The sequence below is a fragment of the Balearica regulorum genome, chromosome 12 (genome assembly GCF_011004875.1).
Source record: "Balearica regulorum gibbericeps isolate bBalReg1 chromosome 12, bBalReg1.pri, whole genome shotgun sequence".
NCBI lineage: Eukaryota > Metazoa > Chordata > Aves > Gruiformes > Gruidae > Balearica > Balearica regulorum.
This window is the reverse complement of record NC_046195.1, coordinates 4519136-4545863: the sequence shown is the minus strand read 5'-3', so window position 1 is coordinate 4545863 and position 26728 is coordinate 4519136. Positions and strand designations below refer to the sequence as shown.

The window sequence follows — 26728 nt, the reverse complement described above, 5'->3', positions numbered from 1 at the left end:
GAAAGCGTTTTTCACTCTCATTTTCCTGCTATTTTAACTTCACATCTGCAGAATAGCACCCAGGAGAGGACAATCCAGCCCTTGCTATAGAGCTGAAGGGCTACATAGTTTCTTCCAGACAAAAAATGCCCCAAAGCAAATGTCTGTGTTTACCACAGTTTGGGTTGAGGGAGTTTCTAATCTTCATAATTTCTCCCAGATTTTGGGGAGGGAGAGGGGAGATGCTGACCCAGCTGTATGCAACTGCCTCATTTTCACCCGCAGCCAACAGCCAGAAGGAGTTGTAGAGCAGAGCTATTCCTCCTTGGCCCTAGGGGCTGTGGGACAGCAATGTAGTCAAAGGGAGCTGAAGTAATAGCTGTCTTCAGCTATGAGGAACAATTACCTGATTACCAAGAGAGGTTCTTGAGAGGAGTATGAATGGAAATAAAAGGGTGGAGTGGGAGCAAAGCAGTCAGTTGCTGTTTTGCAAAGTCTGTAGGGGTTTAGTTACTTTAAAAATGCACCGCCTACGGTCAATTTAGGGTCCCCAGAATGTGCTGCGTATGCTTTCTGTCCTGTACAATCTTGGGGTGATTAAGGAAGCCTGGGAGAAATAGTGGGGTTTTTTTGCTATGGCAACACACAGCATCATTGTCTGGAAAAGTCAAAGCCAGTAAAAACCAAAACGAAAATTCTGGACAACGTTTAGGTACGGAGAAGACAGAATTAGAAAGCATGAATTTAATGCTGCTTTTATTCTTCTTAGTCCTGTGCTGTTTTCTCAGTTTTATTAATACTTGAATATTGCCTTTGGCAACAGATGATCTTTTTATTGTTGGCACATTGGTTGCCTATCTAGAAAAGACAGGGCACTGCTGTTTGCATTAGTACCCTGCTGTCTCACCCTGGGCAAGAGTGAGAAAAGAACACGCTAAGGGCACTGTTGTGTTTGCACTTCCTTTGCACTTCAAGTTTTCTTCCTTTGTTGGAAAACAGGTCTCTCTTTAAACAGTTCTTACTGAATTGGTGAATTGCTTATGTAAATAATACTTTGCGCTTTTTTTTTTTTTTTTTTTTTAAACAACATATACACGTATATCCTGCTGTCATTAGTTCTTCACCAGAGATGATGTTTGTGGTAGATTTGGAGAGGAAAAAAAAGTTGTTTTGGAACTCTTTGAGTACATATTAGGTAACCTGGATATGCATCCAGTCTTTGGCTTTCAAATTCTGTTAGAACAATGAAGAATGCCCAGAAATTTGATGAACTTTCAATGTGATATTTTGTAGACAGTGGAATGTGTTCAAGTGTTGCAGATTCTAGAAATCATAAATGCAACGCTGTCCACATTTCTCTTCCCTCTCCTCCCAGCCCACCCTGAAGATTATTTGGCAAAAAGCAAGCTCATCTGTGCGTAACATTGCTCAACCTGTTGAAATTCCTAGACTGTAAATGGTGTATATTTTGATTCTTTTCATTTGACACATTGCTTTCTTTGCACAGTCTAACTTGACTGTTTCTTTCCCAAATAAGCACTGTTGTCTGTCTTTCAAAAATCATCCTGGCCACCACAAAACCCCACCAAGACAGCATGCTAGTGCTGGTGGCTTAAAAACAACCTGCAGGCTTCCACGCTGTGCATATTGGACAGGGGACTAGATGAAGAGGGACTGGTATTTTCATTTTTCCAAGGCACTTTAGGAAATTGTTGTCCAGCTTTCACTGAACATTATTGGAGTGTGAATATTTAACATATATCCACACATACTTTGCAATAAAAGCCTATGATTAACTCTGTGTTGTTCTATTCTAGATTTATTTGCACAGGAAAAAATGTAGTACAGTTTTCTGTTGACAGGAATAAGGTTTCATGTCAAGATGGAGCTTCAAGGCAGTGTGAGCTGGTGAGGTGGTTGCTTTGCCTCTGAAACTGCACTTTTCAAACAGTGTAGTTTATTATTGATTAAATCTATGCTGATCCAACCAGAACAGCTCTGTGGGAGGTGGGAAGAAAGTGGGGGAGCAATGGTAAGTCTTTCTCTAACTTAACTATTCTCATTTCCAGGGAAGCACCACTGCCCTTTGTGCCACAGGCCTTCGGAACCTGGGGAATACGTGTTTCATGAATGCAATCCTTCAGTCACTCAGGTACCTCCGAAGATTTTCACGCGCCTCTGTGAGAATGGTTGTGTGCGGTAGCATTAGGCAAGGGAATGTGGCAAGCTACCACTGTATGAAAGTGTACCGGGGTGTGCAGGTACCATAAAGTTGTGTTTCGCCATGTGAGAGGCTTGCTGCGATGCAGCATTCCAGAGCTGTATCCTCAATGGAAAAGGAGACTGCCCTTTGATTGCCAAGGATGTTGAAACATGTTAATGCTTATGGTCACTGTGAAAGCAGAGACCGCACTTTGAGGGATGGGGTCTCACGGAAGCTGGTAGGAGAACAGTATCTGCAATGCTGTGATGTTAGACCTCATTTCATTGCTGCCAAGACCACCACTGGTCTGTAATTGTCCTTTTGCATTTCTGAATCTGCCTACTTCACTGGGAGACTACCGATTGGGGCTATAGCAGGACTAATGGGTCTCCATTTTCTTTTCCATCATGCAGGGTTCACTGCCTGGAGTAGAGGCATGTGGTCCTTATGTTGCACTGGGACTGTGGTAGCAGAGGTTAGGATTGATACGTGGTGGTAGGCATGGAGTTAACCTCCTCAGCAGACACAGTCTAGTTTGTTAGGGGATGCCTTCTGATACCTCCATCTGTCACGGTATCTCTTAGTCAAAGGAGAACCAAAATGTAATTATTTCACGTAGTTGGGATGATAATGATATTTATAGATTTGCTCAGTCCTTTACAGTAGATGAGTATTTGCTAGAGTATTGTCTTGTATCTTCAACTGTTGGTGATTTGCCATCCTCCATCACTGCATGAAGTTGCATTTATGCTTTTCAAAGAGCAGGCTCCAGAATACATAGTATTCTCTTTGTTTCTTTTTCCGTAGTAACATTCAACAGTTTTGCTGTTACTTCAAAGAGTTGCCTGCTGTGGAGCTGAGGAATGGGAAGACGGCAGGCAGGCGAACTTACCATACCAGGAGCCAGGGGGATAACAATGTGTAAGCTGCATGTTCCTTGTTAGCACTGAATTTTACAGAAAATGGCAAATGCTTGGGTAGTAGAGCCGCTGTATGCTTTCAGTGTTGTGGAATCATAGAAAAATGATTCACGAGAAGACAGTGTCATAGAAAAATAGTTGGCTATACAAAAAAAAAGAAACTTTTATCACTTGCAGTTTGCTTATAGAGGTCTGGTGCTGCAGGGGGAAGCAGTCAGATACATCAGAAAGCACTGGGGTGTAGCTGCATTTAAAGTAAGGTTAAGAAGTGCTAGTTATATGTACTCCAGACATAAAGTTAATGTCAGCTAAAATATGGTCATGGGGATGTGTCTGTAAGTGAACATAAAAAAAAATAATCAGAGTAAGTGATTCACCATCTGTAGCTAGTTTGAGCAAGCATTACAGGGATTGTGTTAGCAGAGTCTACAGTAAAGGGGCAAAAGCTGGGTAGTTTTCCAGGTGCGTCCTCAACATCTGAAATGTAATTTTCCTAACTGTGTCTCTCCACCATTATGAGTAGGATTTTGCACATAAAATCTTTGAGGAACTGGAAAGGATATTTTTACTCAATCATTCTAATCTTGACCAAAGTAATGTCTGGTATTTGTACCATTGAGCTAGTAAACCTGTAAGGGTTATAACACAGACCCATATTAATCACCAGCTTTTATTTTCGTTCCAGTTCATTGGTGGAAGAATTCAGAAAGACACTCTGTGCTTTATGGCAAGGAAGCCAAACTGCATTTAGTCCAGAGTCTTTATTTTACGTTGTTTGGAAAATCATGCCAAATTTTAGGTAAGTTTTGTAGAGTAAGAACAATATTCTTGATTGCGGCCTTGTATTGCTGATGACTCTAAAATTTGCTGAATCCGCAGGATGCACTCTATGCAGCTTTCCCATATGCCCACAAATATGCTTTGAAAAGGATCTTCACTTTGATCAACAATTTTGTGTTCATTGGTAGTGCTTTTTTCCCCCCTGCCCGTCTACCACATGCTACGTGTAGCAGTGTCGGAGAGGACAAACATCTGAAATACTAAAATTGTAGTAGTTGTACCTTTGAGCCAGTGCTCCAAAGGGCAGAAGAGTCAAAAATAATGGCTGGTAGGCAAGTGCGAAGTCCATGGTGTTGACAGAACCCAAGCTTGGCCACAATAAGAAAGCGATGTAGTCAGATTAAGAAAGGTACAGCACCTGCAGGCCTAAATGCAAAAACGTACTGGCTGAAACTTCCTTGATTCTCTCAAAATACTGTGGTCACCAGCTGGACATGAAGTATGGGCTATAAGAAAAAGATCTTGTGCATACTAGGCATTTCCTGCCCCTACTGACAAAAAAGACAATAAAAAGGGAAAAAGAAGGTTACCCAAATAAATCGAAGTATCATTCCTCTCCAAGGTCTCCCTGTCCTGGCTCCTGAACCTCTTTCAGAGGAGCACTGAAACCTGTTAGGATATATTGTGATGAAGGTAAGTTGCTCCATGTTCTCAGGTAGTAAAGATGTTCTGTTATCTGTTACATCTCCAGCAGTGCTGAAAAGATGCTGTGAACACATCTGCTCAACGAGTAACTCAAATAACACAGATCTATTTATTCTATTCTTCACACCACCAAATCTGTTTCACTTGGCTTATGAGAATCAAGGAAGTTTAATACCAGTAGTTGCAAGCAGCGACCAGAACGTTGTAGGCAAATGAACATCATCCATCGTGTCCTTGACCCGCTTCCCTATTACAGTCTTCACTATAATTCTTGTTTGACTAAGTGAGAAACCAGTTCATTACAGTTTCTCAAGCAAATTTTCAGCACTGTGGGTTCTATCACAGCTTGCAAAAGGAAAAAGTGCTGTTTGTTGGGGTTATCCCTGTCCTCCTCTTATTTGCACTTAGCTGGGAACACATCCATGATTAATTGATAAGAGAACTCATTAAATCACATGGAGAATAGAGCCATCTGCTCAGTAGATCCCTGCTCCTACGTGATCCAGGAAGAACATTTGAATTTCTTCAGTGCCTAATTGTACCTTGTAAAAGCTAATGATGCTGCAATTGTAGTTCTACCTTGTGCGCTGCTTGTGAGATTGGGAGGAGAAGGTGGATGGACATACATGTCAAAGAAAGCTGGAGCCAGTAGCATGTTAACAGCAAACAAGCCACTTCATCTTGTGCTTATGAAGCCTGAAGTGATGGAGTAGGGGAGGAAACGTGATGCAAAACCTGGTTTAATTGTTTTAGCTCCAAGAGATTTCAGTTGTTAAAGGCATGTCCTGCTGGCCTCGAAGGACTGCCAGTGCTGCTGTTCTTAGAGAAGATTATAGAAAAAAACCTGCTGCTGGTGCACTCCATGGACCTCTGTCCCATATTACATACAGAAAGTATCAGCTATAGTTACTATAAGCACAGCTGGAGTGCCTCCAAGCTCTAATGCTGCTGTGGAAGTCCTGCTCCTTGACTGCTGGAAAAAGTTGGAATGCTGCTGTCATTCTCCTGCATGCAGAGATAGTTCTATAGCCTCGTGCTGAGTTGAAAGATGTCTGTTTTGCTGATTCACTGCTCTATAAATGGTATGCTCTGTTTTCCTAGTAGCTGGTCTTGTTTATATCCTATCTTGTTGGCGACAGGAAAAGCAGTGTCAGAGGTGAGCTTGAATTGAATTGCTTCAGGTGGATGGAGAGATTAGTTTTATTACACAAGATGTCTATCAGAGAAACTATGCTTTTTTGCTGGTGGGCTTTTAGATCATAGTTTATTTTAAACAGTGCATTGTCCATATTGTTTTCTTTTGAAGATCTGTTTCTAAACTTACACTTTTTAGCAACTCCAAAGAATCTTTGATCTATAAGGAACACATTTGTATGCAAGTATAAACACATGCACCAGAAGCACAACCAACAATGTGGAATGATTCCAAAAGTTAGTGCATCAAATTTGTTGCAGAGCAAGTGTCATATGCTTCAGAGCTCTTTTATGAGGAATTTAACGTTGAAAAGGTGTCTGAAGCAAAGACCTTCCATAAATCTAATCTTCAGCTATTTATTATGATTGCCTGCATGTTTATTAAATGGAAGATATCTGTATTCAGTAAACTAAGCAAATCCCATGTTGGCAACTTCAAAATTATCCTACAGCGTGCACTGTTAACGTGCAGCTTTGAGGCGGGATTCTGTTTTACTGCCTTGTTTCACAGTAATGTATAATTATGTTGCAACTTTGAGAGAATAAGTCCTAGTTCCGGCTGTACAGGAGGCCGGCCTGTTGAAGCACGGCAGTGTTTCTATGTGGTAGTTTTTCTATTGTAAAAGATAGATAGTGCTGCTGATGTTTTTCAGGGTGCTGTAAGATCTACATACAAACTCAGGGATTTTTTTTTTTTTTTTTTTTTAAAGCTGCTAGTTTGGAAGAAAACGTTCCTGTAATTCTACAAGATGAAAAGGTTCTATTTCATTTTTATTTTGATACCTCATAGCAGTGCTTTTGTAGGACATACCTTTATTCTTCACTGAGTACATCAGCGTCACATTGCATACTTCCCTTGCAGTGAGTCTGTTCTCATTTCTCTCTAGGTACTGTGCCATGAGTCTTACAGACATTTTCCCTCCCCTGAGCAGTAGCATAAAAAGCATCTCTGTTGTTCTTTTGCAGACATTCCTGTGTGACAGTTACTGCCGATACTTACGTGGAATAGTGAGGAGGAAAAGGGGCAGGGGAGGCGTGATAAGAGCAGCTTAAAAGAATGGACAAGAGACAGATGGAAAGCCAAGTCTGCTATGTAGGGATTTTTGTAACTAGGCCTAGAAAGACTTGCACATAATTATGTCAGCATTGCACAAAGCTTTCACTGTTTCACTATATGCTTTCTGACTTCATCTCAGTATACATCTTAGGGCAAATGGATAGCAGTTGTTTGTTAAATTTGATGCATGATCTAGCTTAAATAAGTTTAAAGGCATATTTTACCCCGATGGCTTCTCTGTTCCCTTTGCTCAGGTTTGCTAGTGGTGAAATAATAATGGTGACTTTGAGCAGCATTGCTGCTGATGGCGTGACACATCTGAGACTGGAACCCTATCCTACCAAATCCAAATGCTCAGGAGATGCTCTGGATACCTCCACTATTACCTCCCTCTCCCAACAAATGGTGTCTGGGTTATGCAGCGGAGGTGTGCGATTCTGAGCATGGCTATAGATCTTGCCTTAGAAGAGGAAAGGAAATCTTTCACCATAATTATTTCAGAGTTCGTATTGTTGATGAAAGATACGCGTGGAAAACAAACCCAAAGATTAAATTCAGTGGTTGAATGAAAACACTCAGAAGGACTGACTCTGAATTCTCCCTTGAACAATACATTTTTGTGGTGTCTGTCTTCTGAATCTTACCTTGTTTGAGATGTCAATATGTTGACCATAATTTATAGTAGTTTCAAAGTAGGGATGAACAGAGTGTTGCCTGCAGGGAATTGGTAATCCAATATAGTCAATAACAATGAAAAAGGAGAGATGCCTTGTGTGAGTGAGGGGAAATCACTGCTACCATTGCGTATTTTTAATCAACATGTATATGAGTCCTAGGATGTTACTAGCACAGACCAAGTTTGGTGAGGCCAATTAACGTTAACTGAATACATGAGCAAGTGTTACAGCTCTTGCTGCTGTCTGTTGTTTTCTAAAAGGTCTCTTCCTGTCTAAAATGTATATCCTTAAATGTTTTTCCATCCTCAAAAAGAGACGCGCAGAGAGAGAAAGGAGTGCTGCGAAGGACCAAGACCGTTTAGTTTGTCTAGATATAGCTGTACATTTCCAAAGGCTACTTGGAAAATTCTTTTGGTACAAAATGTGGATGTCTCGAAAGTCTGTTCAGTATTCTTAAACAAGCAAAGGTTCTTTGAGGTGACCCTGGTGCTCTGTGTGTGTCAGCAGTAAAGCAACCTGTATGTTTGGTGATTTTGTTGCTGTTGTTTTCTTTTCTCTTAAGGGGATACCAGCAACAGGATGCCCATGAGTTCATGCGTTACCTTTTGGACCATCTACACCTGGAACTCCAGGGCGGCTTCAATGGTGTTTCGCGTTCAGTAATTTTGCAAGAAAATTCTAGTCTGTCTGCAAGCAACAAGTGTTGCATGTAAGAAGTGTTTTTTAATTTCTTCAAAACCATAATGCCTTTGGATGGGTCTGTGTGTGGTGGAACTGAAATTTCAGATTCATGGTTCCTTGGTGAAGTTCTCTTTAGTGCCGCTGTAATGTTATGAATTACAAAGCTGCAGATTATAAAGGATTAGCATCCTATAGGATGTGCTTCCTGTCAAGAGGATTGGCTTTTTTCACTGGTGTGTGCGAGCATACAGGGTAAGTTTGTAAACAAATGGTAAATTGTTAGTCTTTCAGAAATAAAAAGAAAGAACTTGGTATTTTCTATTCTATACCCATACAGAATTATTTGTTCAGGCAATGTCATTGTCTTAGGTGACAGACAGCCTGAACGATACAGGAGCAAAAAAGATGGCCAAGTACTTATAGGTTTAAATTGTCAGCAGACCTTTTGGATTAATGAGTGAGCAATGCAGTTACAGTTTGAAGGCAGTTTTCCTGCAGATGATCTTGTTACATTTGCATATCACTTGACACAATTAAAGCTGTTGGGTTTTGTTTTTTTTTTCTCCTGGTAATTTTGATTTTTATGTTACTGTGTGTCTTGAAACAGAGGTAATCCATGTGTTTCACTTCTCTTCCTCTGCTTCTCAAAATACTGTTGTTTCTGAATTCTGTCCTAGGTGTAGTTTCTCTCAGCTTGAAACTGTCACAGAGAGAAAACATTTTTATTTGCTTCAGGAAGGAATGTTAAGTCAGCTCAGCCTGCACATTTGGTCCCTAAGTCCTTGTATTCCCTATGTAAGAGTTGAATGATTTTTCCCTTCCTATATGGGCTAGGACATAGTAATCAGGTCTGAGAGATGCAGGATTTTATAGACACTTTACTAGGAAAAGACTAGAGTTAAGACTGCGCTCTTTACCACATTTTTGTTGCTTTGCTTCCCACAAAAGAATCCTGAAATGCTCTTAGAATTGAAGTGTATTTGAAAACACAACCAATTTTGTTTTGTCAGCATTTTGAATGTCAAAACACAAGGAGAATGTAAACTTCGTTCACATATCTACTGTAAATTTGTGTTGAGAATGGCTGTTCAACTGCATAGAGAGGTAGAGTAAGCTGCCTTCTGTCAAGGCCAAATTAAGGTCACACACACTTAAATGCCTACAGTAAAGTAATAAATGTGCTGTGAACGCTTTCTTCTGGAGCGCTACTTCATTTGGGAAGCCATTTCCTTCCACTCAATAAGAAGTGCTCAAATTACCCTTAAAGATGTAGGTGGACTGTAGATAAGGAACACAGGTTTCTGCAGCCTTGCGGCATCAGATCTGCAAGCACAAACTAGCAAGTTTAGAAGTGGTATAATAATAAAACTTAAAGATGGTGTGGGTTGTTTTTTTTTTAATTGGACTATGAGAAGTAAGTCCATGACATAATCTGCTAAAAAGATTAAGAAAGTATGAAAGCATAGAGAAAGAATGATGATGATGATGCAGCATATCATTTATCATAACCTAATGCAGCTTAAGGTGTCTTTGGAAGTGAAGTGCAGAAATATGCTTTAAGAAGTCAAAATTACTTGTAACAAAGGGTATAGAATGAAAACAGAAATACACTCCACCTACCTAAGAGGGAAGAATTTTTGTTTCAGAAACAGCCCTAATTAGAGGGTTAAAATGCTGAACCCCTGTGAGCATCAGCTCTTCACTATAGAAATGCAATCAACCAGAGTACATTCAACAGTGAAATTTTGAGCATCTGCTTAGAGCTCACACTTTCTTCAGGTACAAAGTAAAGCAAAAGCATTATAGCAGCTAAATACTCGCACTGTACAAATCTGGGGTGAATGAAATGCCTGGCGGATGAACTCGGTCACTGTTTGTTACACATGGACAAAACCGCCCTTGCCTAGTAGGGGCAGGTTGTAAGCAGGAAGCATGTATCAGGTACTGAAAATGTCGCTCAGACATTCTGACTGACTTTACCTCTGTGATGTGGTTTGTCTAGAAATGGAGCGTCTACTGTTGTCACAGCGATTTTTGGAGGCATTCTTCAAAATGAAGTTAACTGCCTAATATGTGGGACTGAATCAAGAAAGTTTGACCCATTCCTAGGTAAGGTACCTCTTGCTTTCAAAATAGCGGGTGACTTAAGGCAGCAAAAAAATCTGAAGCTTGATAGATGTGGGTGTCATATGACCGAACCAGAGTTTTAGCTTGAAAAGATTAGGCATTGTTCTAGTCAGCCCTAAATTTTTGTTTTAATCTTTGGTTTTCTAGACCTTTCGCTAGATATTCCAAGTCAGTTCAGAAATAAACGTACTAAAAATCAAGAAAATGGACCAATGTGCACACTACGAGGTAAGAGAGCTTGGATAATGAAATAATTACCAGGACTAAAAGTATATACTCTTCAGAGTGTCTATTTCAGAGGAGCCAGGCTTTCATCTAGGGTGTGACTTAGTGCCAGATGCCATTTTATTTTATGAGATTCTGTGGTAGAAGAAGGTGCCAAAATAATTTTCCCTGCAGGTTTTACCCCAGTTACTGTGTATTGATATACTAGTATGACAAACTGGGGCCAGGAAGTGCTGCAGGTCAGCTAAATATCAAGGAGCATTCCAGCGGAGGTTTTTGTTTGTGGTCAGAGTATTTCTGATGTATTCCAGTCTTTTCAATTGGCGCTCACCTGCATTGTTGCTTCTTGGCATTTGCTGAGGCGCTGTGCTTAGAAATATGTCCCTTTGCATGTAGCAAGGATGGCTCTTGAGTGTTCCAGTTTTTAAACAAAGTACAATCCTGCAAAGTTGGGCAGTAGCACTGTTAGTGACCTTGTTTTAAAGGATGTTAATTTGTACCGATTTGTGAATATACTTGCTGCAGATTATGAAATATTAATCAAACCCCCATTATTTGCGCTGGTCATTTTGTACCTAAAACCCAATTGCCTTTAAAAGTTGAATATTAGCTGGAGGTCTCACAAATGCCTTTTGTTCTCTTGAAATGCTTATAGGTATGTTTTAAGGAGCAGGGAATGCTGCATGTTACAACATGTTACTGTATTAAAACACATTATTACACAGCTTTTTGCTGCACAAATGTCTATAATAGAATGACCGCAACAGATATGCACACCTTCTTTATAGCGCTGTATTTGTTGTATTTCATTTTACAAGCATCACTTGATGTCATCTTGAATCAGGTTTCTTTGTGTGGGTGTTTTTTTTTTTTTTGTACGTTGTTGTTTTTTTAGATTGTCTTCGCAGTTTTACAGACCTGGAAGAACTTGATGAGACAGAGCTGTATATGTGTCACAAATGCAAAAAGAAACAGAAGTCCACCAAAAAATTCTGGATTCAGAAACTACCAAAGGTTCGTGTAATCACAAAAAGTAACAGCATGACAGTATGTCGAAGGAAATGATGACTCCACCATTAGTAGACCAACATCTAACCCTCCCATAGGCTATTGCAGATGGCTCACACCAAGTTCAACTTCTTCCTCTAATGCATCCTTTTTTAAAAAAATTTTATTTAATCCTGTAGGTGCTATGCTTACACTTGAAACGATTTCACTGGACAGCGTATCTGAGAAACAAGGTCGATACATATGTTGAGTTTCCCTTACGAGGCCTAGACATGAAATGCTACTTGTTAGAGGTATGAAGACTCACCGATACTTTTGGCAGAAATTTGTTCCGTGACGTATGTCTTTATGACTATTTATAGTAGGTGCTCTTGAGATCTGAAGGGTTTTCTGTCTTTTTAACTACAGCCTGAGAACAGTGGCCCAGAAAGCTGCCTCTATGATCTTGCGGCTGTTGTTGTGCATCATGGTTCAGGGTGAGTACATGGAGTAAGCCTGCTTCTTGGCAGAGACCTTCTCCTCACTGAAGTACGTGAGGAATTAAGGAAGGTTTTTCTGTCCCTAGCGAGTGTCTGTATTTTTACTGGTGGAAATCATCAGCAGTTTATAAATTTACATGGAACTAAGCTGAATTAACTTCAGACAAATCTATGCAGTTATTTCTGTGAGTGCCCACTGGCAGTTTTTGGGGGTAATGACCAGAAGTGTGAGACAATGAAGAGTCTAGTTCATCTAGGAATGGAAAGCCCTAAACCAGCAGAGTGAATCAAGGGGCCTTCCAAAGTAATGCCTCATTTTGAAATTCTTAATACAAAGCAGAAACGTTTTTTCTCTTTTATTCGCTTTGACAGGCACATAAGGCATTTATGCTGAAAGAGTGTGCGCACGTGTTTGGAACAACTGAGAGAATGGTGTTCGTGTAGGTTAGGCAATCGCTCTATGGGTGTGAGCTGTGAAAGGAGCTTTCTTAAAGAAACTAAACCCTGTTAATCAAAACCTTGCCAATACCTGAAGTTAATTCAAAGATACGAAACAGAAGTTGTATGCAGAGAGCCCCTCTTTCTGCTTTCTCTATAGTAGGAATAGTCTAGACTTTTTCAAAGAAAGATTTGGCTACTAAAGGCAGCCTTTGTAGCACCACAGTGCCTCAAAATTGTAGGAAAACTACATAGACAGCAAAGGAAACCTGGTCACGATTAGAATGGAATGAGATGGTTGGAAAGGCCGAGCATGTGTTAGAACACGTAAGCAAGCAAAAGCAGGCCTTAGCTTGGGATGGCAGGGTAATGAAAATTGATGGCTTTGTAGTTCTGGTATCTTAGATTCCAGAACCAGAGCTCCAAGATGTCGATCTGTTTAAGATGAACTTGAAAAATTGTCTTCTTGGTATTGTGGGACTACTTTTTTGCTGTGAGCGCTTCTGATTGGTCATATTTAGACTATGTGAGCGTCTCTAGATGTAAATTGGGAAGGTTTCTGAAAATGGGGCATAGAGAAATTTTTATAGCTAATGCTTGACTAACAACAGATGATGGACTTGATTTTTATGTAGGCAAACATGGAAGTTCAGTGTTGCACAAAAACTATGGGCTGCTAATAAGTTCATATTAAAAAAATCTTTCAACTCATCCCCAGTAAGTGATTATTTTACGTAATGTGAAGCTTGGATTTGGAGGACTTTGAGCCCCACAGATTAAGAAGGGAAGCACCTTACCAGCTGTTGTGAAGGGCTCAGTTCCTTTCTTCCTCTGGTTCCTGGAAGTCTCTTAGCCCCAATAGAAGATGCATCAGAGAGTGAGGTGGTCTGTCTCCTTCTGATTGTCCTTTCTTTCCCCGCCTCCTCCCTGCTGACAGCGTTGGCTCTGGACATTACACCGCATACGCAGCTCACGAAGGCCGTTGGTTCCATTTCAACGACAGTACTGTAACTTTGACGGATGAGGAGACTGTGGTAAAGGCCAAGGCCTACATCCTCTTCTACGTGGAACGGCAAGCCAAATCTGGATCGGATAAACTTTAATACCTCCTTTTAATTCTCACTTATCAAGTCCACCGGACAAAACATTTCCATTTCTCCATAAATACTTGATCCAAGACTATTAATTTCATTGTGCACTTTTCAATTTCCTCTTGTGGGTTTTAGTTTTGTTGTGTCAATGGTAGCATTTGACTTACTGAACTTGGACACAAACTAACTTTTTTTTTAGTTATACCAGAAAACCTCAGCAGATTTTGATTTGCTGCTTTAGTTGTGATAACTCAATTTTTATATATATAGTTTCATGAAATACTTAGTTATTTGACTTTTTTATATTAATGTTTTCAGTTCTCACTTTCTAAAGGCACATTTACATCAGAGAAGCTTTCTGTCCTCCTTACAAGCAAGATAAATGTGCTTCTGATTATGAAGAGCAATACAAGTTGATGCTGTTCTCACACCTGTTACGTAGATATGATTCAATCTCTTTAAATCAAGGAGTTGTTTGCACGTACTATTTTCCCTAGAGCAAGAAACTAAAGAGTGACCTCTGAACAATCATTCTTTGTCTGCAGAAGATAGGAGATGTGGCATCATTAAATAGACCAGGTAATTGCTGCTATATCGGTGTGTATTCAGGCTGCTGACTTCTTTCAGGAATCATTGTAAATAAACAGTTGGTTCAATTGTATCTAAACTGCAGTTTAATTCAAGTATTCCTCATATATGCTCTGCCTTCCCGCCCTTCAAATTTAAAAAAAAAATCTTAAAATATATACATGTCTGAATTGTGTTGAGATTGATGGTTTAACTGAACCTGAATTGCCTTACATCACTTGTTTTAGACTGTCATCCTGAAATTTGATGATAAACACTTACTTGCTTGAAAACTTGGACTCTTCCTGGCAGTGGGACCCCAACCCTCCTTCCTGGTGGGAATTGGGAGTACAGCCCCAAAGTTGGGGTTTGTCTTAGATGTCAGTGTAGCTCCTGTCCACTGAATGCCTGCAGTTCACTTCAAACTGAAGCGAAAGGAAGCGGATGGTGTTCCAGATGCTTTGCATGAGGATTGTTTTACCAGTTCAAATGCAAGCTAACGGGAAGATGCTCAGTTTCACAGCATACCCTTCCTGACAGCTGATGGGGGAGGATCAGCCAAGACCACCTGTGGACCAGAGCAGGCTGGGCAGCTGTGGTATTTACACATTGGCCCAGCATGGGATCTGTATTTACAGTCTCTGGGCAAACACTGGAGGCTTGATACCATTTCTAAAACTTCCCTATGTAATGGAGAAAGACTTCCATTAAAAAAAAAAGAAAAATAATTTTAGCTCTCCTGCCGATCTGGAGAGTGGAAGTCAGCTAATAAGCTTTTTAAAAAGTGGACAGGAAAACCAATATTGCAAAAGCCAGGAGTCCCCAAAGAAATACGAAGTTTGACAAATGCTACGTTTCAGTTCTCTTCCCCCAGCCCATCCTTTATAGGTAGCCCCTGCGTGCCCAGTATGGAACCGGACGGACACTCCTGAAATCCCAAAAGCATGGTAGTAAGAGTAGTATTTCCTTAACATAGAGTCACACAATCAAACGGCACCTCTTGGTTGTGATAACAGCAGTCAAGTAAAGCGTGATTACCCTTTTTAGTTAATGCTTCTGAAAGACATCGTAGACACAGTAAAAATTTCCCTACAGATTGTACTATAGCTCAACCTGGTGGACATGGAGCAGGCATCAATTTCCTTGCTGTGGGTTACCTGCTGGCTGTACGCTGACAAGCATAAAGAGAAGTCACAGTCAGATAGTTTTAAAAATGTCATTCTGCAGAGTTTTTTTCACAGCATCTTAAACCAGGAAGGAGAGAAAATGGCGTAAAAGAAAACTGCAGAAAGTATTCAGCATTGCTAATGGTGTATGAACATGTAAGCTGTACACTAGTTAAAACCTATTGTGATTATTATTTGATACATTAAGTGACATATATAACAATGTCTACTTTTACTGAACAATAAATAGAACTATTCCTCGCTTTAAATTGCAGATAGTTTGTCACCTACCGTTTCTCTATTTCTTGCAGCCAGAGCCTTTCTCCTCATCAGAATAGGTAGCTGTTACCATTTGTACAGGCGGAAAAAGGTATTTGACAGCCTTCATTGGTGTGCGGGGCAAGTGAAGGATCTGACCACGTTATTACCCTGAGTGGCAGCCTTACTGCTCAGAGTTGGGGCGTTAAGGAGATTGCATCTATAGCTGCGTTTTTGTCTGCATGCTACTTGAGGTGGATGGCTTTAGAATTTTAGTTTTGAGAATATGAAGCTTAAAATACACAACTAGCTATGGCCCAGAAGCAATTTAACTTAACAGTCGTCAGGCGTATGCAGTGTTTTCACAAACTAGTGATGTAAATGTGCCTTTCTGTATTTTTAAAATCTTAAATTTGTAATCTTCAGCAACATTCACTTATTTTAAGCAGCTTCTACTTCTGCAGTTAATTTTTTGGGTCAGAGTGATGTCCTCACTTCAGTATTTCCTTTCAGTAACATTTGCTCTGTAACATAAGGTCTTGGGCAATGGTGTCCAGCATGGTCCATTTGAGATACAGCCATGGGAACATAATGCAATCAGGTCAGTCTTGCTCTTGCAGCAGGTGGCAATAAGGTCTCAGCCATATGCACTGCTGGAACAAGTACATTGTAAATCCTTTCCTAATTTAACTTTCTGCCACGGCAAACGCAGGTGGACAGGATGAACAGTTTGTTGTGGCAACACAAGTATTTCTCTTCCTGGTGGAGAACTTTGCTTATCCACTGTATTCTATTCAGTGTGGTGTCAAAAAAAAAAAAAAAAAGTAACTAAGCACTGAACCAGTAACATATCCTGCACCTGGCCTAGTGTTACATTTTTAACCTTACTAGTATATCCTATATTTATCTACTAGCTTGGGGGGGCGGGGGGGGGATATCTCATGTCATGTAAGCCAAATGTTTCTTTTCTACTTACTGATGATGATAGTACACACTAACTGGCAAGAATTTTTTTTCTTGCTTGTGACTGCTCTCTACAGGTCAAATACTTGCATATTTTTCACCAAAATTTCTCCGATCAAAGGTTGTCCTTTTGTTAGTAATTGTTTAGCCACGTATACAACTGGAGACAAGATTGACGTAAAACAAAACTCCAAAACGTCCGGCTCTCAGAATACTTCTGCTTTAGCATGTTGTGTAGTGTGTTATTAAGGGCAGCATTATGCAAAATTCTAAGGCACTTACAGACAGAGCTCCTTCTTTCTCATTGTAGAGTCAGAAGGTGCTTTCCAGGTGGTAACAGATGTCAGCATGAGGGGAGAGTTTAAAACATTCGGACAGGCGGGGACCGTGGGCTTGTATCAAAAGTGAGGGGCCATTTGTAAGGATTTTGCTAAATCGATGGAAAGCGTAACACGTGGTGTTCTGAAGTTTCCTCAACAATGTTTCATTACTGATGTGTCTGTGTCTTAACTCATGAGGTAATCAGCACCTTGAAAATTTATTCCAGTGTGCTTTAGGATATCCTCAAGTACTGTAGTGCCATAGTTGTAATTGTTTACCATTAAAATCTAGTGTGTAATTTTCAGTGAGGATTACTGACTGTGCTCATCTTGTGTGTTTCTGGAGCATTTCCAGGTTGAATGTGAATTATATCTCATTCACACAGTGTGTTTATGGAAAACGTGCCATTAAAGCATCTCCTTTCCTTAGAAAATGAAACTCCTCTTGTCCTTCTGCAGGCTTGCTGTGTATCATCAGTGTCAATTCTTTGAACGCGGATGGCACAGTGTTTTAACTTGTTCTGGGAGAAACAAAAAAAAGCATACCGAAGCATTCCCACTATTTAACACCTCCACCAAAACTCAGCATGTAAACCCAAGGAGGACCTGCTGCTCAATGTTAACGGGTCTTGTCACCCAGCGGCTGTTAATGTTTACGTCAGATTGTGGTGCAGGTCCTCCGTGTGCTTAGAGTCCTCCCCAGCAACAGTAATGTTGTCATTCAAATTTGCTTGTGCGTTGGGTTTTTGTTACAAAGAACATTCCTGTGGTTATTACAACTCTGAGCAGTCTCAACTGTTTAAACCTGCTCAGAAATGAAGGTAAGCTCTGAAAATGATGAAGGGACAGAGGGGGAGTTGAAAAATACCAGTGTGAGAACGAAGAACTGCCAGCACAGCATTTAAGCTGCTGTGACTGGCTTACCTGGTATGTGAAATTACCTACCATTCTTGTCCCTTTCATGGCTTCACAAAGTACTCGCGCCACTGTCCATAGCCTGTATCTGAGTGTGGGTGAGGAGCAGGAGTCTCCTTCTCAGTTGAAGGAAATTATTAAATGACAAAGGATAGGAAACCAAAAAGACTGGCAAGTGTTAAGCACAACTTACGGTACATAATAGAAAATTACTAACTCTACACAATTAAACAGATCCACAACTGCCATTTTTTTGAGTAACTGTGTGTAAGCATGCACAGATAAGAAGCTAAAATAATTGCAGCAGCCTGCAAACAAATTTTAAATCTTGTTTTTCAGAGTTGAATTTCAAACTGGAACATTGGTCCTACTCAACCCTGTCATACATTGAAACAAATCCAAATAAAATGCATAGGTACATAAAATCTCCCAGCTACTAAAAACGTGCAAGCCACTGCAAGAATCCCTGCAGGGCTGTTTTGCTGTTAATATCTAGTAATTAGCTGAATGTATTCTTTTCCTGTATTAACACCAGACAGAAGACAGGCATAAAGTGCCTTAGTCCTGAGCAGTTTTATTTCACAAACAAGAAAGTTACAAGCTGTTCATTGTTGCTTTTAATTGTAATCTGCCATTTGCTGTAGCTTGATTTTTCTTCTAGGAGAAACTTTCAGCTACAGTGTCTGCGTTTACTGGAAAACAAACACTGTTCCTAAAAATAGTTCTATGTATCCTTTTCCCACCAAAACTGCCAAGTCTAGGGTGACAGAAGTAAACCTAAAAACATAACACAAGAAAACTCTTGTAAAACTCCAGCTAATAGAAGACAGTTATGAAAAGCACAAGCCTACAAGCAGCTAAAGACAGACTTGCTGTTCCCATGCATGTCTTCATGCGTACCATTACTTCCCTCAAGTAACGGTGTGCAGGAAAGTGCCTGTAAGTCTGAGGCTTGTAAATTGAAGAGACAGAATTTTTAAACTCATTTTACAAGCTGTTCATGAAAATTCATTATGCAGTATAACAGTCCTTGAAAATGAAGCAAGAGTGCAACCTCAGAAAACACTGTGAACAAATCAAGGCTAAAATCATTGTACACTCCCAATGCCAGGCAAAATTACTCCTTGCAGCTCTAGTTACCAGACACCCACCCCCCACACACACCCTCCCCCCACTTCATTAACTTTGGTAAACTTCAGGAGCGCCTAAAAGGAAAGAGAGTCCTTTTAAGGAAGCATTTCATGACAGTCAAGTGCTACATGCCCATTCCATTCCCTTGTAGAAACAGAACAAGTTTCATGCACGCACGTTTCTTTTCCTTTCCTGGTTCTTAGCTTCTGCACCAGTTGTTTGACCAAAATAAACACCATTCCACAACCATATATGTGCAACAGCCTTCTGGTGATTCTGAGCCCCCTCCAGCACTGCCGTTATTCAACAAGGCCAGGAGCCTATCTTCTTTCTACCACGCTCTGACGGGCTATGCATATAACCCAGCTGAATCGGGAATGCCTTTTGCATCTGTTTTCTTTTCTGGACAAAACTAGTAGGAAAAGTTTAGCAAAAACATGTCACAAGTTGCAAGAAGTGTTTCAGGATCCTTTACTGTGGTCTTTGTTGAACTTTCATTCTCCAGCTGAACTTAAGAAGGACAATTTTCTCCTGGGACCTGCTTTAAAATACTTATCCATCTGCTGGTATTCAGAGAGAGTCAAGGTGTGTAACATTGAGGACTGGATGAAAAACAATTTCCAGAAAGACTTCTGTAACAGGCATGAAAACACTGTCAATGTTTTTTTACTAGAAGTTTGCAACAGGTATGTTCTTTGGGTGTGAAACTCTACATCTACTGTAAAGGTTGACAGCCTCAAAATGAAAGAATTCAGAGCTATTTGCACCAAGTACGTGAGTGCTTTGACTTTGCTGTTGTAATATGGTGTGAAGTTGGTTTTATAGTGGCAATAATGTATACTTCATATTGACTTTCCTTAAGCCTATTCCCTCCCCCCCCTTTTTTTTCCAAAAAAAAAAAAAAATTAATACAGGAAAACGCAATACCGCTTACTAAATTGCTGCTGAACTTTGACTGAAACGTACCATTGTGGCAGTGCAGAGCATTGTCCTGGGGGGGTGCCTAGAGGAAAGAGGTGATTTCAAATCCCGAATATATGTCATAACAAATCCAAGTTCATCAAACATCTTACTAGAAACCAAATTGGTTTAAATCTGAGAAATAAGTATTGCTTTTTATACTGAAATTGAACTCTAAGCTTTTTTATAAACTAGAGTAAAAGAAAAGAAATCCTGCTATGGAAAAGCAGCTCTAGGTGCACACAGTTTCTTCTAACAGCTTTACTGTTGCAAACCCACTCTAAGAGAAAAAGATTTAAATTACATTAGGAGGAGCAAAGGAGGTAGAGCCCATCCCTAGTGTTTTAGTAACCCCGAGGGCAGCTGCAGTCCTAGATTAGAGCTGAAAGGGGCACATCAGCGCCTATCCTGAAACGAGACACCCCAGCCAGCCCTGAGCATTGTGCCACAGAACGAAAGGCAAACAGGTCTATTTGGAAGTAACAATTTAAAGAAGCTGGCAACAGCAACAGCATCATCCCCAAGCAAGGCCTGAAATGTAGGTTCAAAGCCAAACAGTAAGTTGCAAGTACAAAATTTCAGAAGTAACTGAGAACAAACGATAAAAAATGTGGATTAATTAGCAAAATACTAGGAAGCACATCTGTGCCAACAAAGGAGGGCGTAGGAGGAAGCGTTCTCTCATTGGCACGGGAATGCGTACCGTGAGGCCACACTTAATGATTTCCATTATTTTGCCATCACAAATCCGGATTCGGAAAGAATGCAAGACCACAGCTCTGCAGAAATAGTTTAAGTACCTTTCTCTGCAGAATCCGTAACCTGAAACCGGTTCCTAGACAGAAATTCAAAGCAAAGCCTGGGGAGTAAGTAATTTCGAATTCCGTAAAAATTCTGCAAATGCCTTTTAGCCTTACGTGGATTTGTTTTCATGAACCCTTGAAAATGACAGTTTCTGTTGACACTCGGGCCCCTCCCACCTCATTCATTTTAGCCTTCCTAAAACAAGTTCCTGCTTTTTTTTGTAACAACCCATTGACAGCATTTCCATCCAGACAAAATTCCTAGCGTTCAGTGCAAAGAAAAATGCAAATGAAGCAAATATCCAGCTTCTCTCCCCCTGTTTGGAGTACTTTTGTTCTGTGGACAAAGCCACAAGAGAGGGCAGGTCAGAGCCTTTCTTGACCATGCCTGCTTTAAAACATTTGTTTTTTTCTAACTGTAAGTGTAAAGGAACAGAGTTAAAAAAAAAAAATCATGCAGCTGACATGATCTCAGTTTATTATCTCTGCTCAAAAGGTGAAGTCAAGCAGCAGCAGGGGGCTGGGGTGGAGAGAGAGAGAGGGGAACATACTATGTACCAGTTTTGAAGGACAAAAGAACATGCAGCAGTGATGGCAGAACACCCTGTTTGCCTCCCCTGCTGTCGTACGCCTAAAACCCTGAGACAGGCTGTAAGCACAAGTGTTTATATGGAAGCGCTTACGGACACCTTGCGGTTGTTACGGGGTGGAGGCAGGCTAATGGTTCCTTCCAGAGGCCTCACAAAGTCAATATTAGCATCACTGTAATGATTTTCCCCTACAACAACAGAACTTAAAAGACTGCTTAAGAAAAAAACCACGCAGCTGCAGCTTAAATAGGCATCCACACGTTCTCCTGCGCTACGGCATTTGAGCTATGGATGTTGCTACCAATAGGAAAGGCAAAGAAGGTAAGTTTTGCAGTGAGTCAAGCTGAGCAGCAAGACGTATGTCTGTCTCCACCTACTCATGCTTTCTTACCCCTCCTGATGGAAGAGAAGGTATTTTTGTGACGTTCATATTTATTCTTGACAACAGTAGCTTTTTCCAGCTCTGTTTTTTATTGTTCCCCTCATCTCACCTGTAACAATCATGTTTTCAGCTGTCCAAACCTGCTATCTCTGACCCTCTCTGGATGCGGCCACGTCACAGATGATTGCATCTCGCTGCTTCTCAAGAAGTGCCCAAACCTCAAGACACTCAAACTGGAAAACTGTGTGCGGATCACCGACCAGACACTAGAAGCAGTGACCCTCTATGGGGGATCGTTGCAAACGCTCCACGTGGATTTCTGCCGGAACATAACACAAAGCGGGCTAGAGAGAGTCAGGGAAAAACGTCCTTCGGTAATGCTGAGAGCGGAGAGAAGTGCTAACATGATTCCGGACAGTAAGCCAGAAAAGAAGTTGATGCTTGAAAAAGCATCGAGCAAATCGGTTCATCTTTAAGTGTGACAAATTGTATCAACTCAGTCAATGTGGGTATTTTACTTTACTTCCCCTCACCTCTTGGGTAGCATCGCTATGAACCGTGGCTGCTTCCCGCGTTCTGGTTGAAGTCCAAACAAAGGGCGCGTATGTGTCAAGAAGACCGCACTGGGTAAAGGACAGTCATAAGGAAAAACCCGATCGTTTTCTTTTGTTCCTCGAAACTGGAAAAGCCTGCGTTGCCATCACAAAACGCTAGTAGACCTGAACAAGGCGGCAAACTGCAATTTTGAGACCCTCTCGTGGCAGACGAGCAGAACGTACCTCACTTGGAAGCAGCGATATGTTTTACGAAGGTAAAATAATAATGTGACGGAGTTCAATAAATTTGATGGAATGCAAAAATTTCAACAGCATTTTTTCAGTAAGTGTGATGGCAAGGTTCACCCCATTAATTACCACACGGTAGAAAAATAGAAAGGAAAATTGAGTTAGAATGATTCACAGAGAGAACGGAGACGCAGAGTAAGGAAGACCCTCCCCGAGTCACAAGGTTCAGAGCAGACCCCCTCGCTTTCTAAGCGCCTGATGTAATGGGACAGGGCATAAAGCAACAGCAGGCAGAGCCTGGGCCATCGTACGATTTATGCAAATGTCAGGGAAATGGCGATTATCAAATTTCTGTGAAGAGAGATGTCCATGCAGTCATTGCATCTGCTAAGGGCAATAACCATGGCCGTTTTGTACGAAAAGCAGAGTATGGGACAAGCATCACTTCCTCAGTGAGTAACATTTGTAGGTGATTTGCGAGGCTCATTTATCAAACGAGGGATGCAGGGCAATGCTTGCAAAACACAGCTTGACCTCTGCACAGTCTACTGGGACAAGATACACCAAGTTGTTTTTTAAAGTCGACACGAAAGGAAACGCGCTATGAGCAAATGCTAGTTTACAAAACTAACCTACAGGAAGAGACAGCAACTTAGAACCTGCAGGTGTAAATGCTAGATTATGAACACAGAACAGTACAGAGGTCTCTCTCTCTCTCAAAACACCTGTTTCTCACCACAAGGTACAAAACAAATAGCTGTTTTCATCCCCCACCGTAAGGCTGTCCCCGTCCTGCGCACCGCTCTGCCACATGGAAGCGAAACGCTGTGTATTACGAAGGGTCACTATGGCATCGTGTACAAAATTTGACAGCAAAGGTTGACACGGTTTTATTCTGCTGTATAAAATTTGCCTTGATACAACACACTGTGCTATTGAGTAATCGGGATCGGTAACACCGCATCCCGATACACTTAGGTTTTTTGCCTAAGGAAAGGTAAACATTTCTGAGCACCACCTTACTGGGCCAACCGTAGTGCAGTTACTTGTCGAAAGTTGTACTTGTTGAGTCTGCCTCAATCGTAACAATACAGAAAAACCATCGTGATTGTCCAGATCAGGCTTTTGTCGGAACTACAGCACACTTTTGTAAAAAGCACCCCATGCTTTAGGTGGGAGCACGTCTTCTAGCTCTGCTTGTCATAACTTTCCATGTAGTTCAGCTATTGCAATGTGAATTCAGACTTGTGACTCCTAGAGAGTCACATGGCAATAGATAATCCCGCCCATTCTTGCAGACTCTGCAGCTGAACTTGTATTTACCTTAAAAGTGTCTCCCATTCAATACCAAAGAACCTGACACGTACAAAGGATGACAGCTGGTTAAATCTGGCTATCGATAACATAGTTTCCCGTAGGGGACGAGATGTGAGTTTAGCTTAGATGTCAACCTCAAGGCTGCATACAGACCAGTTTGAAAAACTCGGTGGATCCTGAAGAGTTCGAGCCTAAATCACACTGAAGTCTAAAGCAGTTAAGATTTTTTTAAAAATTAAAAGCTTACACAGAGCAGCAATACTAGTGTAAAAAAAAAAAAAGTGTGCGTGTCCTTACAGCAGACTTAGAAATACTAGGTTTGGCAATACCGTTCTGTCCCATACACAGAGTCATCGGTTCTGTGCCATTAGATAACAGCTATTTAAGACTTTATCACCTCAGCAATCTACGTCCATCGACAGCAGCAAGCCTGTTTCTCGTTTACACGAGGGCTGTGCAGTTGTTGGCTAGCAAATCTCACCGCACTGGTAACAGAACACTGATGAAATGTGCTAGTTAAATCCGCACGAACTAGAACTAGCATCGCTGGAACGGAAGTACATCGAGACTATCACGGTTTAAAATAATCAGATACCATTCTCGCGTTTTACCAGCGGTATATACAAGTGTGGCTCTGCAGACTTTGTATTTGTCTCCGTTCTTAACCTTCATGTAACTGGACGACTGAAGTGTTCCTTCCGCTACGGAACAGGAGCTGTGACTTCCTACACTGCAATGTAACGAATTATTAAAGCTTGTCACAAATATGAGACATGAGAGATAATGGTTTTCCTTAAATTTCGAGAAGACCTTAACTGTAGTAACTCTCTGAAACAGGAAGAATGCACAAAAAAATACTACTGAAATAACGCAGGACTTCCCCGCCTCTCGCTGGCACCTCTCTGCTGCGAAGCGCGCCCGAGTAAAAGTGTCGCGAGCCACTCTCTCCCTATAAAGGCGCGCGAAGCGCGCCCGAGTAAAAGTGTCGCGAGCCACTCTCTCCCTATAAAGGCGCGCGAAGCGCGCCCGAGTAAAAAAGTGTCGCGAGCCACTCTCTCCCTATAAAGGCGCGCGAAGCGCGCCCGTTAAAAAGTGTCGCGAGCCACTCTCTCCCTATAAAGGCGCGCGAAGCGCGCCCGAGTAAAAAAGTGTCGCGAGCCACTCTCTCCCTATAAAGGCGCGCGAAGCGCGCCCGAGTAAAAAAGTGTCGCGAGCCACTCTCTCCCTATAAAGGCGCGCGAAGCGCGCCCGAGTAAAAAAGTGTCGCGAGCCACTCTCTCCCTATAAAGGCGCGCGAAGCGCGCCCGAGTAAAAAAGTGTCGCGAGCCACTCTCTCCCTATAAAGGCGCGCGAAGCGCGCCCGAGTAAAAAAGTGTCGCGAGCCACTCTCTCCCTATAAAGGCGCGCGAAGCGCGCCCGAGTAAAAAAGTGTCGCGAGCCACTCTCTCCCTATAAAGGCGCGCGAAGCGCGCCCGAGTAAAAAAGTGTCGCGAGCCACTCTCTCCCTATAAAGGCGCGCGAAGCGCGCCCGAGTAAAAAAGTGTCGCGAGCCACTCTCTCCCTATAAAGGCGCGCGAAGCGCGCCCGAGTAAAAAAGTGTCGCGAGCCACTCTCTCCCTATAAAGGCGCGCGAAGCGCGCCCGAGTAAAAAAGTGTCGCGAGCCACTCTCTCCCTATAAAGGCGCGCGAAGCGCGCCCGAGTAAAAAAGTGTCGCGAGCCACTCTCTCCCTATAAAGGCGCGCGAAGCGCGCCCGAGTAAAAAAGTGTCGCGAGCCACTCTCTCCCTATAAAGGCGCGCGAAGCGCGCCCGAGTAAAAAAGTGTCGCGAGCCACTCTCTCCCTATAAAGGCGCGCGAAGCGCGCCCGAGTAAAAAAGTGTCGCGAGCCACTCTCTCCCTATAAAGGCGCGCGAAGCGCGCCCGAGTAAAAAAGTGTCGCGAGCCACTCTCTCCCTATAAAGGCGCGCGAAGCGCGCCCGAGTAAAAAAGTGTCGCGAGCCACTCTCTCCCTATAAAGGCGCGCGAAGCGCGCCCGAGTAAAAAAGTGTCGCGAGCCACTCTCTCCCTATAAAGGCGCGCGAAGCGCGCCCGAGTAAAAAAGTGTCGCGAGCCACTCTCTCCCTATAAAGGCGCGCGAAGCGCGCCCGAGTAAAAAAGTGTCGCGAGCCACTCTCTCCCTATAAAGGCGCGCGAAGCGCGCCCGAGTAAAAAAGTGTCGCGAGGCACTCTCTCCCTATAAAGGCGCGCGAAGCGCGCCCGTTAAAAAGTGTCGCGAGCCACTCTCTCCCTATAAAGGCGCGCGAAGCGCGCCCGAGTAAAAAAGTGTCGCGAGCCACTCTCTCCCTATAAAGGCGCGCGAAGCGCGCCCGAGTAAAAAAGTGTCGCGAGCCACTCTCTCCCTATAAAGGCGCGCGAAGCGCGCCCGAGTAAAAAAGTGTCGCGAGCCACTCTCTCCCTATAAAGGCGCGCGAAGCGCGCCCGAGTAAAAAAGTGTCGCGAGCCACTCTCTCCCTATAAAGGCGCGCGAAGCGCGCCCGAGTAAAAAAGTGTCGCGAGCCACTCTCTCCCTATAAAGGCGCGCGAAGCGCGCCCGAGTAAAAAAGTGTCGCGAGCCACTCTCTCCCTATAAAGGCGCGCGAAGCGCGCCCGAGTAAAAAAGTGTCGCGAGCCACTCTCTCCCTATAAAGGCGCGCGAAGCGCGCCCGAGTAAAAAAGTGTCGCGAGCCACTCTCTCCCTATAAAGGCGCGCGAAGCGCGCCCGAGTAAAAAAGTGTCGCGAGCCACTCTCTCCCTATAAAGGCGCGCGAAGCGCGCCCGAGTAAAAAAGTGTCGCGAGCCACTCTCTCCCTATAAAGGCGCGCGAAGCGCGCCCGAGTAAAAAAGTGTCGCGAGCCACTCTCTCCCTATAAAGGCGCGCGAAGCGCGCCCGAGTAAAAAAGTGTCGCGAGCCACTCTCTCCCTATAAAGGCGCGCGAAGCGCGCCCGAGTAAAAAAGTGTCGCGAGCCA

At 42.3% G+C, this 26728-nt stretch overlaps 2 protein-coding genes across 3 annotated transcripts in view; both read left to right on the top strand.

Annotated features, from left to right (window-relative positions):
* The window catches only part of USP3 (ubiquitin specific peptidase 3), a 45582-nt gene extending 29195 nt beyond the window's left edge, over positions 1–16387 (top strand). For both annotated transcript variants that reach the window (XM_075764915.1, XM_075764916.1), the window contains exons 6-15: positions 2049–2131; positions 2990–3103; positions 3788–3901; positions 8078–8224; positions 10199–10305; positions 10471–10551; positions 11444–11562; positions 11736–11849; positions 11965–12032; positions 13411–16387. In XM_075764915.1, coding sequence (XP_075621030.1) covers positions 2049–2131; positions 2990–3103; positions 3788–3901; positions 8078–8224; positions 10199–10305; positions 10471–10551; positions 11444–11562; positions 11736–11849; positions 11965–12032; positions 13411–13576 — 1113 coding nt within the window. In that variant the 3' untranslated portion in view covers positions 13577–16387. The remainder of the gene's footprint in view (positions 1–2048; positions 2132–2989; positions 3104–3787; positions 3902–8077; positions 8225–10198; positions 10306–10470; positions 10552–11443; positions 11563–11735; positions 11850–11964; positions 12033–13410) is intronic.
* A 2496-nt stretch (positions 16388–18883) lies between these two features.
* On the top strand, positions 18884–24493 carry FBXL22 (F-box and leucine rich repeat protein 22). The gene is made up of 2 exons (XM_010311109.2): positions 18884–19570; positions 21750–24493. Exons 1-2 carry the CDS (start codon positions 19236–19238, stop codon positions 22093–22095), a joined length of 681 nt encoding a protein of 226 aa, XP_010309411.1. The 5' UTR covers positions 18884–19235; the 3' UTR covers positions 22096–24493.
* The last annotated feature ends 2235 nt before the right edge of the window (positions 24494–26728 follow it).